This window comes from Salmo salar, chromosome ssa03, assembly GCF_905237065.1.
Source record: "Salmo salar chromosome ssa03, Ssal_v3.1, whole genome shotgun sequence".
Lineage (NCBI taxonomy): Eukaryota > Metazoa > Chordata > Actinopteri > Salmoniformes > Salmonidae > Salmo > Salmo salar.
In genome coordinates, this window is record NC_059444.1 from 91,848,433 (window position 1) to 91,862,723 (window position 14,291).

Sequence of the window (14,291 nt, forward strand, 5' to 3'; positions counted from 1 at the left end):
AGAAACATCTTTAGAACCTGAAGCAGTCTTTGTAACTTTTGGATCTGATTGGTTGTTTTATGAGCAGTTTTGAGGAGGAACATAATTGGTCCTCTGAGACTGACCCCTCTGTATCAAGCTCTAATACCTATTTCACACTATCTTGCAAACCCAAACAGTACTGTGCTGGCTTGGATACTTTCCTTTTAAAAGGTTCTTTTCAGCATGGGCCCAGCAGCTTTAGTGGAGGAGTAACCAGGCCAGAACAAAACAGCTTGGTTCTGCTCAGCTCAGAAGTGTGAAAAAGGTAACATTTCTCTCCCCAGTCTGAAAGGTATGATGTCACTCCCCAGTCTGAAAGGTATGATGTCACTCCCCAGTCTGAAAGGTATGATGTCACTCCCCAGTCTGAAAGGTAAGATGTCTCTCCCCAGTCTGAAAGGTATGATGTCACTCCCCAGTCTGAAAGTGTCACACCCTGATCTGTTTCACCTGTCCTTGTGATTGTCTCCACCCCCTCCAGGTGTCGCTGATTTTCCACAGTGTATTTATCCCTGTGTTTCCTGTCTCTCTGTCCCAGTTCGTCTTGTATGTTTTTTTCAAGTCAACCAGCGTTTTTCCCGTTCTCCTGGTTTTTGCTTTTCTCCTTTTTCTAGTCCTCCCGGTTTTGACCCTTGCCTGATTCTGGACTCTGTACCCGCCTGCCTGACAATTCTGCCTGCCTTGACCACGAGCCTGTCTGCCACTCTGTACCTCCTGGACTCTGATCTGGTTTTGACCTTTTGCCTGTCCACGACCATTCTCTTGCCTACTCCTTTTGGATTAATAAACATTGTAAGACTCCAACCCTCTGCCTCCTGTGTCTGCATCTGGGTCTCGCCTTGTGTCATGATAGAAAGGTATGATGTCACTCCTCAGTCTGAAAGGTATGATGTCACTCCCCAGTCTGAAAAGTATGATGTCACTCCCCAGTCTGAAAGGTATGATGTCACTCCTCAGTCTGAAAGGTATGATGTCACTCCTCCGTCTGAAAGGTATAATGTCACTCCCCAGTCTGAAAGGTATGATGTCACTCCCCAGTCTGAAAGGTATAATGTCACTCCTCAGTCTGAAAGGTATAATGTCACTCCCCAATCTGAAAGGTATGATGTCAGTCCCCAGTCTGAAAGGTATGATGTCAGTCCCCAGTCTGAAAGGTATGATGTCACTCCCCAGTCTGAAAGGTATGATGTCACTCCCCAGTCTGAAAGGTATAATGTCACTCCTCAGTCTCTGTGAGCACAGCTCTGCTATTGGATCCAGAAAGGTTTTAAGCAATAAGGGGCCTTCATTTTGGGGACATAAATCAAATGGCTAGTTAGTATTCTGGACCCAACTCGAAAACATATTTCATGTGCATCATTATTGTCTAACGATACAGTTTGATAGTTTAAAACCCCTTCTGAGAACAGCAACAATGCACTATATTCTATTCCAAAGACATTATAATGCTGTGCTGGTGAAAATATGTGCATGAATTCAACTTTAACCCTGTACAAATAAATTATTGCTACTTACAAAGCAATCCTACAGATGTCTCCTAACTGTGTATCAATTCAGATATGTGTACATGGGGGAGACGCGGGCAGAATAGGGACTAGGGCCAGGAGTGACACAGACATCAGGGTTGGGGTCCATTCCATTTCAATTCAGTCATTCAGAAAGTAAACAGTTTACTTCCTAAATTGACTGAATTGAAATGGAATGGACCCAAACCCTGATGTCTGTGTCACTCCTGGCCCTAGTCCCTATTCTGCCCTAGTTATGCACTTCATACTGCAGTTCATACTGCATTCATACTGCATTCATACTGCATTCATACTGCATTCATACTGCATTATTCAATAGTTCATCATCATCTCTATAGTGTGCAGGAAACTAGGACTAATAACTCTCTCATCATATTACCCTGTTAGGAATACAGTACACTACACACAATGACCCTGAAGACCCACTTTACCCACACATCTACCCAACCAGTCAGACCCACTTTACCCACAGTCAGACCCACTTTACCCACACATCTACCCAACCAGTCCGACCCACTTTACCCACACATCTACCCAACCAGTCACCCACACATCTACCCAACCAGTCAGGTTACGAGTTTCCTTCCTTTAGGGTCAGGCCCAACTATTTGTGAGTCTGCGATGCATGTATTGCAATTTGAGTGCAGGATTTTCATATAAGGCAAAAAAAATACTTAAAAAGTCACTAAAAATACTGAGCACTTTTTCAAAGAGAGGAAAAAACTGTAGTATCCACAAAGCAAAACTAAAATATAATACTGAACATGGCATTAATACTCCTCCATATAATCCATATGTCTTCTTTCTTCCAAAGGCAACTGGTCCTCCTCTATATGGCATGTGGTGTGTTATTGTTTCCTCACATTGAGTTTACATTACTATTTGAGTAATATTTCTAAGAGATGAGTTTTGCTTGCAGCCTGCAGGTATAGCACAATGTGGGGGGATGATTCAGTCCTGGAGTTCCAGGTCAGAGGTCAGGTTTCAGTCCTGGAGTTCCAGGTCAGAGGTCATGGTTCAGTCCTGGAGTTCCAGGTCAGAGGTCAGGGTTCAATCCTGGAGTTCCAGGTCAGAGGTCATGGTTCAGACCTGGAGTTCCAGGTCAGAGGTCATGGTTCAGACCTGGAGTTTCAGGTCAGAGGTCAGGGTTCAGTCCTGGAGTTCCAGGTCAGAGGTCAGGGTTCAGTCCTGGAGTTCCAGGTCAGAGGTCATGGTTCAGACCAGGAGTTTCAGGTCAAAGGTCAGATGAGCATTGTGGTGTATAAGAAGAAGCCTTGTTTGTTTGTTTTGTCTGGGAGCATCGTGGCAGTGCGGTGTGAGCGAGCGAGCATTACAGTCTAACAGTATGTACAGCTAGCTGGATGTAGGAGCGCCACGGTACCAGCCTCGGGCGAGCTCTGATGATATCACATCATAGGGCTGTCTCAGGGTAATGATGTCATAAGGTGGTGTCCTGGGGTTCGTCGTCCTCAGGCACGGCGTAGGGGTCGTGGTCTGGGTTATCGTCTCTCCCCGGGGGAGGAGAGTGTGTCACCGCTCCGTAGCGCCTGCAGGGGGCAGCACCGCTGAACTCGTCGATGAGGCTGTCCAGGTTCACATTGATGGATGGGATTTCATAATTGAAGTAATCTATTGATGGCATGGTTAGCGGGTTGGCATGGCGACAGAGGTGGGATGTGATTATTATGGAGTGGTGGTGGTGAAGAGAAGCATGAAGAGGAGGAGGGCGTATGGTGATGATGGTGTGTAAAAAAGGAATAAAGCAGAAAGGAAATTTAGTTTTTTGAGTTATAAAAAACTGCATTCTGTTGTTGTTGTTGTTTGAAGAAAGCAGCAGCAGGTAAGTATGCTATCTTGGTCTCTGACACATTCTACACAGGGAGGTAGTCATACTGTGTTACTGGGCTAGTACTAATAACACCAGAGACATCTGGAGAAGCTAGGTCTATAACTGGGAGGTAGTCATACTGTGTTACTGGGCTAGTACTAATAACACCAGAGACATCTGGAGAAGCTAGGTCTATAACAAGGGAGGTAGTCATACTGTGTTACTGGGCTAGTAGTAATAACACCAGAGACATCTGGAGAAGCTAGGTCTATAACAGGGAGGTAGTCATACTGTGTTACTGGGCTAGTAGTAATAACACCAGAGACATCTGGAGAAGCTAGGTCTATAACAGGGAGGTAGTCATACTGTGTTACTGGGCTAGTACTAATAACACCAGAGACATCTGGAGAAGCTAGGTCTATAACAGGGAGGTAGTCATACTGTGTTACTGGGCTAGTAGTAATAACACCAGAGACATCTGGAGAAGCTAGGTCTATAACAGGGAGGTAGTCATACTGTGTTACTGGGCTAGTAGTAATAACACCAGAGACATCTGGAGAAGCTAGGTCTATAACAGGGAGGTAGTCATACTGTGTTACTGGGCTAGTACTAATAACACCAGAGACATCTGGAGAAGCTAGGTCTATAACAGGGAGGTAGTCATACTGTGTTACTGGGCTAGTAGTAATAACACCAGAGACATCTGGAGAAGCTAGGTCTATAACAGGGAGGTAGTCATACTGTGTTACTGGGCTAGTAGTAATAACACCAGAGACATCTGGCGAAGCTAGGTCTATAACAGGGAGGTAGTCATACTGTGTTACTGGGCTAGTAGTAATAACACCAGAGACATCTGGAGAAGCTAGGTCTATAACAGTGCACAGGTCCTTTGTGCTGCTGTCCAAAATAATAACGAAAAGTTAATTCAATTTTGTTCAGTGAAATAAAATAACACGTTTTCAAAATTATTTCACAATGACACAAAACGTAAAATAAAAACGTTTACAACAACGACCAGATTGCTGTATTGACCACAGAGGCAACAAGATGTAAGTGGATTGGGCACTAAGACATCGAAGCTTGAATGAACAACGGGAATCATCTCTATGATTGTGTCCTAAATTGCACCTTATTCCCTATGTAATGCACTACTTTTGACCAGAGCCCTATATAGGGAATAGGGGGCCATTTGGGACACACACAATATTATGAGGGAGGGAATTAGTCTACTTGTTTGCTCATTTGCTGAGGTATTGCTGCAGCTGCTGGACAGCAATAATAACCAGAGAATGATGACCGTCTTCCACTGTGTCAGAATGAGATGGAGCAGGAGGCGATGCTGTAAGAGGGAAAGCAGTGAAACAGACGGAGCACTGAGCAGGAGGTGATGCTGTCAGAGGGAGGGCAGTAAAACAGATGGGTCTGTCCTGAAGCAATGGGTCTGGGATGGGGGTCACCTGGGGGTTACCTGTGAGCCCACACACCTGTCCTGTAGCAGGGGCGACGTTTGTTGGCATGGGGATGATGAAAAGGGGCGAAGCGTTAAAGATGGACCTTCGGAGGAAGCGACAGCCCCTGCAATGGTGAGCCCTGCAGTACGTGATGCGCTCTAGGGAGTCCATAAGCCATGCATATAGTACGTACAGTCTGAACAGCAGCATGGGACAGCTAGCTAGCGTTAGCATGGCTGATACTGTAACACCAACAGAATGGGGCAGCTAGCTAATGTTAGTATGGCTAATACTGTAACATCAACAGAATGGGGAAGCTAGCTAGCATTAGCATGACTGATACTGTAACACCAACAGAAAGGGGCAGCTAGCTAGCGTTAGCATAGCTGAAACTGTACACCAACAGAATGGGGCAGCTAGCTAGTGTTAGCATGGCTAACATCAACAGAATGGGGCAGCTAGCTAGCATTAGCATGGCTGATATTGTAAACCCACTGAATGGGGGAGCTAGCTACTGTTAGCATGGCTGATACTGTAACACCAACAGAATTGGGCAGATAGCTAGTGTTAGCATGGCTGATACTGTGACACAAACAGAATGGGGCAGCTAGCTAGCATTAGCATGGCTGGCTGATAGCTAGCTGTTTAGCTAGCAGGTACAAGATGTATGCATGTTTGAAGCAGGCTGCAGGAGAACCCAGAGGCAGCCACAGCACCAGGTCAGGTGGGGCGAGGCGGGCGGAGCAGTGAGAGATGGAGCGTAGTACGGTAACATTACTGGCGGGCGAGGTCAAATCTGGCTTACCCTAAACGTCCCCCTCACACTTAGCCCACACCACACTGACTCCCCTGGCCTCACACGGCTGGTACACAACATAGTAGCAGGTAGAGCAGAGCAGGGGAACAAGAGAATCATGAATAGAACACAGGGACACAGAGAATGACTGGTATTGATACTGACAGGTAGAACAGAGAACCTCATAGAATATTAGAATTAGATTTCTATGGAACACCTCAGATCATAATTATGACATCAGACAAGAAGTAGGCCTATCTGAGTAACCACTTCTTCAATAAGCCTGGTTGCCAGTCTGTTAATGCTCTCTTGCCAACTCCTTGTGGAATTGTTTGCCAATGTGCAATGGGGTTGGAAAGAGCACAAACAGGTCTGGGACCAGCCTAGAATGAGCCATGTTTGTCCTGAGAGAGTAAGCATAGAATTAGAATGACTAGAATAGACATTCCCCTTTCAAGTCAACATTCCATGATGAGTGGAACAATGTCGGCTATATTCATGGATTGCATGTTGTGTCACAACATCGTTATGAAGTTTCTCTTGAGTCCTGGTGCCGACTGAAGGTCAATGCATTGTCAATGGGCACTGATGAAGATCTAGCCTAAAGTGCATTATACTGGGCTTGGAAACCCAATGATATTTCAAAAGGAGACAAGCTATTAGTAGGAAAACCTTTTCTCATCATTGTGACGTAGCCAGATTAACCTTAGATGCAGTATAACTTTACTGCATCTAAGATTGAGGGACAGTCCTGGGTTTTTGATAGCTAACGTTACCATTGCTAGACATTTTTTACTAACTTTGATAGTTAATCTCTCTAAAGTGAATTTGATGACATCACAATGATGGCAAACTTGTTTCTTACTTGCTGTCTTTAGCAATATCGTCGTATTTCCAGGCCACTATAGTGTAATATATAGTGTAATTTAGACTAAACAGTCATTAGCTGACTGGGCATCACTCGACTTTCAGGCACCACAATGGCTGAGGCGTTCATAACAACGCACAATGCGACCAAATGACGGTGAATACACTGTCAAATTGCCGTGGTATGAGGGGGTTTGTCTGTTCTAGTCATTCTATTTCTATACGTGTAAAGCCTGGGACCTACCTAGCTCTGGTGTACTGTATGAGGGATAAACAGAGAGGAAGCACATGATGAATCTAATGGAAACTTCCATACAAGCAGGACATCGCTATGCTTCCCTGATGTTTCCTCACAATACTTAGAAACATCAGCACATAACACAAGCAATGGATACATAGTGTCGTTTTCTCTCTACAATGTGCAACAAAATCTTAATATTTACAACATATTGTTCTTCTCGGACGACTGCGTCTGTCTGTCTAAAGGCCACCGTTATTCAATAATACATTATTTTATAGAACGGGTGAGTCAGTAGTGATAGGATGCTGATTTCCCTAGTCCTACTAGCTACACCTGTCCACCGTCTCCATTGGACAGTGCCACAGCCAGTCTGAGAGCGGGACGCGGCTGCATCGTCCCTGACCCCACCTGTGGTGGTTGGGGCGGTGGTAGTGGTGGTGTCGTTGCCGTGGTTACGTGATCATCATGTTGTTTACCTGTGGACATGCTCTCCCCCGGGGACAGTCCGTCCAGGATGCCCTGCTCCTGGGGCCCGGGGCCAACAGGGGTGGCCCCCGGCTGAGGGACGGTGGGCGGCTGAGGAGGGGGCAGGCTGGGCCTCTGCCGGGGCTTAGGGGTGGGCCGAGACTTGCCCAGCGTGCCGGTCAGAGAAGGGGGGGAAGACAGGGACCCCAGGGACCCTAGGGAGCCACAGAGAGGGGTCTGACCGGGGGAGGAGGCCCCTAGTCCTCCAGGGGCCTGTGGTGGACCGGCCAGTCCATAGGGGGAGGGGGTGCTGGGAGGGGTGGGGGACAGGCTGACCGGCGACGGCTGACCTGTGGACTGGTCCGAAATCCCACCAGAACCACCCGACTGGCCGTACCCAGCTGGAACCTTTGGAGGGATAGGGGCCAGCTTCTTAGAGCCTGGAGACAGAAAAGAAGAGAGTTAACATGAACATGAATATCTAAAGTAAATTAACACATCTAAAACTAAGCCTACTTTTATACCAGGAGTTGGAACCGGTTCAGGGAACAGAACCGAAAACCGGATCATAACAAGATGTTGCTGCAAAGAAATTATTTGAGCAACAAAACCCGAACCAAAAACAAAAGTGATCTATACTGTTCCGGAACAGAAACCTTATTTTAATAAAGTTATTTTACGTTCTGGGCATTTTTTCCAGTCCCACAAAAATCGCAACAAAGCACCTATGCAAAGCCGTCTGCCTGCCAGCTGGAAATCTTTTCCAGTGGGTGTGGGTGTGTGTAGGTTACCTGCCCCTCCCCTCTGAAGCAGGTACTGTAGCCTACTGACAATGTTACAAGCTTGATTCAGAAATTAGGGAGAGATGTTTCATTGGAGAAGAATGGATTGACTTTTCAATGCTGGTTAAGGATACTATTGTTATCGTGTTTCACATTGGATTTATTAACCATAAAAAGGTAAGACGTGCTCTTAATTCTAGTGCTGCTCTGCACACAAGCTTGTTAGCTAGCTTGCTACGTTCCTCCATAGAAGCCTCTCCTCTGTAGGCATAATTCTTTGAGGCTAATTCAGATAATGCATGTCATAACAAGATGGCCAGCGCTTCAAAGCAAACTTCCTCCATCATCTCTCGCTCTCCTCACCCTCAACATTTCAGTTGCATCTTGTGCCCTCCACTGTGACTGGCACAGTGTGTGTGTCTGTCTTTCATTATGATTAAACCATGCTGTTACGGCAAAATACAATTTGCTCTTAACCATTTTCCTATTCAGATTAAATTGCTTACTCTCTCCACAGCAAGCTTCTCTATCCGCACTGATTGGTGAAGTAATTTAATGCCGAGCTAAATGCATAAAAGAACAGAAAGGAACTATAAAAACCGGTACTTTTGTCTGGTTCGAACCAGTTCAGAATTGTATTTTGCTGGTCAGAACAGTGGAACGGAACCAAAAAATACGATTGGAAAATAATTTTGGTTCCAACCCCAGTTTTATACAGTAAAACAAATTAATATAAACATTTCGATAACCAACAAATTAGATTAGACATGTATAATACATGAAGGATCATGTTGAATGGAGAATCTCTATGGACCGTGTTAAGGACTTAATCCAGCAACAAGCTTACTATGAATCCTTCCAAAACCCGCTCAAAGTCATACGTTTGCTGTATAGGTAAAACAACAAGAATCCAAAGATATTGATCTGACTGTGACTTTGAACCGCTGACCTTTGCGCATGGTGTGTGGGCTGTGTTCTGTGGAGTGGGGCGACTGGCTGCAGCTCTGCTGGCCAACACCAGGGGGCACCGTCGGACCTGCCACCTGCACCCCCTTGTGACCAATCACTGGAGAGCTCTCCTTACTCCTCAGTGTACTGGTGAAGGAGAGAGGATGTTAGGCTATTGTCACTGTCCACTTTATAGATAGATGTCAAACTATATCGCAACATAATCGCTACAGAAATGTCCTTCTTCTTCATTAATTTGACCTTTATTTTAACAGGGACCACTGAGAATAAGATCTCTTTTACAAGGGAGCCCTTCTTAATTGTCATCATCATCATCATCATATAACCTTAATCAATGTCAGTGGTCTCCAACTTACTACATAGTATCTGGGTCTTTGGTTTCTCTCTCTGTTGTGTTGCTGCAACCTACTACATAGTATCTGGGTCTGTTGTGTTGCTCCAACCTACTACATAGTATCTGGGTCTGTTGTCTTGCTGCAACCTACTACATAGTATCTGGGTCTGTTGTGTTGCTCCAACCTACTACATAGTATCTGGGTCTGTTGTCTTGCTGCAACCTACAACATAGTATCTGGGTCTGTTGTGTTGCTCCAACCTACTACATAGTATCTGGGTCTGTTGTCTTGCTGCAACCTACAACATAGTATCTGGGTCTGTTGTGTTGCTCCAACCTACTACATAGTATCTGGGTCTGTTGTGTTGCTGTAACCTACTACATAGTATCTGGGTCTGTTGTGTTGCTCCAACCTACTACATAGTATCTGGGTCTGTTGTCTTGCTGCAACCTACAACATAGTATCTGGGTCTGTTGTGTTGCTCCAACCTACTACATAGTATCTGGGTCTGTTGTCTTGCTGCAACCTACAACATAGTATCTGGGTCTGTTGTCTTGCTGCAACCTACAACATAGTATCTGGGTCTGTTGTCTTGCTGCAACCTACAACATAGTATCTGGGTCTGTTGTCTTGCTGCTACCTACAACATAGTATCTGGGTCTGTTGTCTTGCTGCAACCTACTACATAGTATCTGGGTCTGTTGTGTTGCTGTAGTTATTGACTGTTAATAATAATAGCTAGCTCCCATCATATCAGGCCTTCAACACCTATATAGGTGTCACTAGAGAGTGTGTACTTCAGAGGGTATAGGGGTCACTAGAGAGTGTGTACTTCAGAGGGTATAGGGGTCACTAGAGAGTGTGAACTTCAGAGGGTATAGGGGACACTAGAGTCTACCAGTGTGAACAGTATAGGGGACACTAGAGTCTACCAGTGTGAACAGTATAGGGGACACTAGAGTCTACCAGTGTGAACAGCATAGGGGACACTAGAGTCTACCAGTGTGAACAGTATAGGGGACACTAGAGTCTACCAGTGTGAACAGTATAGGGGACACTAGAGTCTACCAGTGTGAACTGTATAGGGGACACTAGAGTCTACCAGTGTGAACAGTATAGGGGACACTAGAGTCTACCAGTGTGAACAGTATAGAGGTTTGTGTAAATGAGGAGTCACTGAGAGGGGAAGGGAACATCACCAAGCAGGCTGCTTCTGAAACGTTGACATAGGCTGCGTCCCAAGTGGCACCCTATTCACTACACTAGTGCACTACTTTTGACCAGAGCTCTATGGCCCCTTGTCCAAAGTAGTGCACTATGTACGGAATACGGTGCCATTTGAGACTGTGACATAGACAGAATTGGTATAATGACTCCCGCTGACCTACTACGTCTAGTGGTATTGACTATACTGGAACACAGGACACTGGACACAGGACACTGGACACAGGACACAGGACACTGCTAAATAGTAAATTAATGGTTACCCAAACTACACTCACTAGACTATATACACACTCACTAGACTATATACACACTCACTAGACTATATACACACTAACTAGACTATATACACACTCACTAGACTATATATACACTCACTAGACTATATATACACCCACTAGACTATATACACACTCACTAGACTATATACACACTCACTAGACTATATATACACCCACTAGACTATATACACACTCACTAGACTATATACACACTCACTAGACTATATATACACCCACTAGACTATATACACACTCACTAGACTATATACACACTCACTAGACTATATACACACTCACTAGACTATATACACACTCACTAGTCTATATACACACTCACTAGACTATATATACACCCACTAGACTATATACACACTCACTAGACTATATACACACTCACTATACTATATACACACTCACTAGACTATATATACACCCACTAGACTATATACACACTCACTAGACTATATACACACTCACTAGACTATATACACACTCACTAGACTATATACACACTCACTAGACTATATATACACACTCACTAGACTATATATACACCCACTAGACTATATACACACTCACTAGACTATATATACACCCACTAGACTATATATATACACTGACTAGATTATATATACACTCACTAGACTATATACACACTGACTAGATTATATATATATACACTCACTAGACTATATACACACTGACTAGATTATATATATACACTCACTAGACTATATACACACTCACTAGACTATATACACCCACTAGACTATATACACACACTAGACTATATACACACACTAGACTATATACACACTCACTAGACTATATACACACTAACTAGATTATATATATATACACCCACTAGCCTATATACAAACCCACTACACTATATACACACACTAGACTATATACACACTCACTAGACTATATACACACTAACTAGATTATATATATACACTCACTAGACTATATACACACTCACTAGACTATATACACACTAACTAGATTATATATATACACTCACTAGACTATATACACACTCACTAGACTATATACACACTCACTAGATTATATATATATACACTCACTAGGCTATATACACACTCACTATATTATACATATACACACTAGACTATATACACATTCACTAGATTATATATATATATATATACACTCACTAGACTATATACACACTCACTAGATTATATACACACACACTAGACTATATATACACACTAGACTATATACACACTCACTAGATTATATATATACACTCCCTAGATTATATATATATACACACACTAGACTATATACACACCCACCAGAATATATACTGCTCAAAAAAATAAAGGGAACACTTAAACAACACATCCTAGATCTGAATGAAAGAAATAATCTTATTAAATACTTTTTTCTTTACATAGTTGAATGTGCTGACAACAAAATCACACAAAAATAATCAATGGAAATCCAATTTATCAACCCATGGAGGTCTGGATTTGGAGTCACACTCAAAATTAAAGTGGAAAACCACACTACAGGCTGATCCAACTTTGATGTAATGTCCTTAAAACAAGTCAAAATGAGGCTAAGTAGTGTGTGTGGCCTCCACGTGCCTGTATGACCTCCCTACAACGCCTGGGCATGCTCCTGATGAGGTGGCGGATGGTCTCCTGAGGGATCTCCTCCCAGACCTGGACTAAAGCATCCGCCAACTCCTGGACAGTCTGTGGTGCAACGTGGCGTTGGTGGATGGAGCGAGATATGATGTCCCAGATGTGCTCAATTGGATTCAGGTCTGGGGAACGGGCGGGCCAGTACATAGCATCAATGCCTTCCTCTTGCAGGAACTGCTGACACACTCCAGCCACATGAGGTCTAGCATTGTCTTGCATTAGGAGGAACCCAGGGCCAACCGCACCAGCATATGGTCTCACAAGGGGTCTGAGGATCTCATCTCGGTACCTAATGGCAGTCAGGCTACCTCTGGCGAGCACATGGAGGGCTGTGCGGCCCCCCAAAGAAATGCAACCCCACACCATGACTGACCCACCACCAAACCGGTCATGCTGGAGGATGTTGCAGGCAGCAGAACGTTCTCCACGGCGTCTCCAGACTCTGTCACGTCTGTCACGTGTTCAGTGTGAACCTGCTTTCATCTGTGAAGAGCACAGGGCGCCAGTGGCGAATTTGCCAATCTTGGTGTTCTCTGGCAAATGCCAAACGTCCTGCACGGTGTTGGGCTGTAAGCACAACCCCCACCTGTGGACGTCGGGCCCTCATACCACCCTCATGGAGTCTGTTTCTGACCGTTTAAGCAGACACATGCACATTTGTGGCCTGCTGGAGGTCATTTTGCAGGGCTCTGGCAGTGCTTCTCCTGCTCCTCCTTGCACAAAGGCGGAGGTAGCGGTCCTGCTGCTGGGTTGTTGCCCTCCTACGGCCTCCTCCACGTCTCCTGATGTACTGGCCTGTCTCCTGGTAGCGCCTCCATGCTCTGGACACTACGCTGACAGACACAGCAAACCTTCTTGCCACAGCTCGCATTGATGTGCCATCCTGGATGAGCTGCACTACCTGAGCCACTTGTGTGGGTTGTAGACTCCGTCTCATGCTACCACTAGAGTGAAAGCACCGCCAGCATTCGAAAGTGACCAAAACATCAGCCAGGAAGCATAGGAACTGAGAAGTGGTCTGTGGTCCCCACCTGCAGAACCACTCCTTTATTGGGGGTGTCTTGCTAATTGCCTATAATTTCCACCTGTTGTCTATTCCATTTGCACAACAGCATGTGAAATGTATTGTCAATCAGTGTTGCTTCCTAAGTGGACAGTTTGATTTCACAGTAGTGTGATTGACTTGGAGTTACATTGTGTTGTTTAAGTGTTCCCTTTATTTTTTTGAGCAGTGTATATACACACTCACTAGACTATATATTTACATTTTTACATTTTGGTCATTTAGCAGACGCTCTTATCCAGAGCGACTTACAGTAGTGAATGCATACATTTCATAATTATTTTTTTGTACTGGCCCCCCGTGGGAATCGAACCCACAACCCTGGCGTTGCACACACCATGCTGACATTGCAAACAACAACACCACCTGAACTTCCCACTCCCAGGTCATTGGATGTGACTGTGGATTGATGAGCCTGAACTTCCCACTCCCAGGTCATTGGATGGTGACTGTGGATTGATGAGCCTGAACTTCCCACTCCCAGGTCATTGGATGGTGACTATGGATTGATGAGCCTGAACTTCCCACTCCCAGGTCATTGGATGTGACTGTGGATTGATGAGCCTGAACTTCCCACTCCCAGGTCATTGGATGTGACTGTGGATTGATGAGCCTGAACTTCCCACTCCCAGGTCATTGGATGGTGACTGTGGATTGATGAGCCTGAACTTCCCACTCCCAGGTCATTGGATGGTGACTGTGGATCACAAGAGACATCACTTGAGCACAAGACTTGGGTATTCTATTCCCCAGAAATAAGTCC

The 14,291-nt window shown here is 44.8% G+C and overlaps 1 protein-coding gene across 3 annotated transcripts in view; it reads right to left on the minus strand.

Annotated features, from left to right (window-relative positions):
* Positions 1–1,771: 1,771 nt before the first annotated feature.
* Positions 1,772–14,291, minus strand: part of LOC106594506 (rho GTPase-activating protein 44) — a 165,439-nt gene continuing 152,919 nt past the window's right edge. For all 3 annotated transcript variants that reach the window (XM_045715775.1, XM_045715774.1, XM_045715773.1), the window contains 3 exons: positions 8,927–9,072; positions 7,207–7,635; positions 1,772–3,176 (listed from right to left, as the gene is read on the minus strand). In XM_045715775.1, the coding sequence (XP_045571731.1) occupies positions 2,986–3,176; positions 7,207–7,635; positions 8,927–9,072 (766 nt within the window). In that variant the 3' untranslated portion in view covers positions 1,772–2,985. The remainder of the gene's footprint in view (positions 3,177–7,206; positions 7,636–8,926; positions 9,073–14,291) is intronic.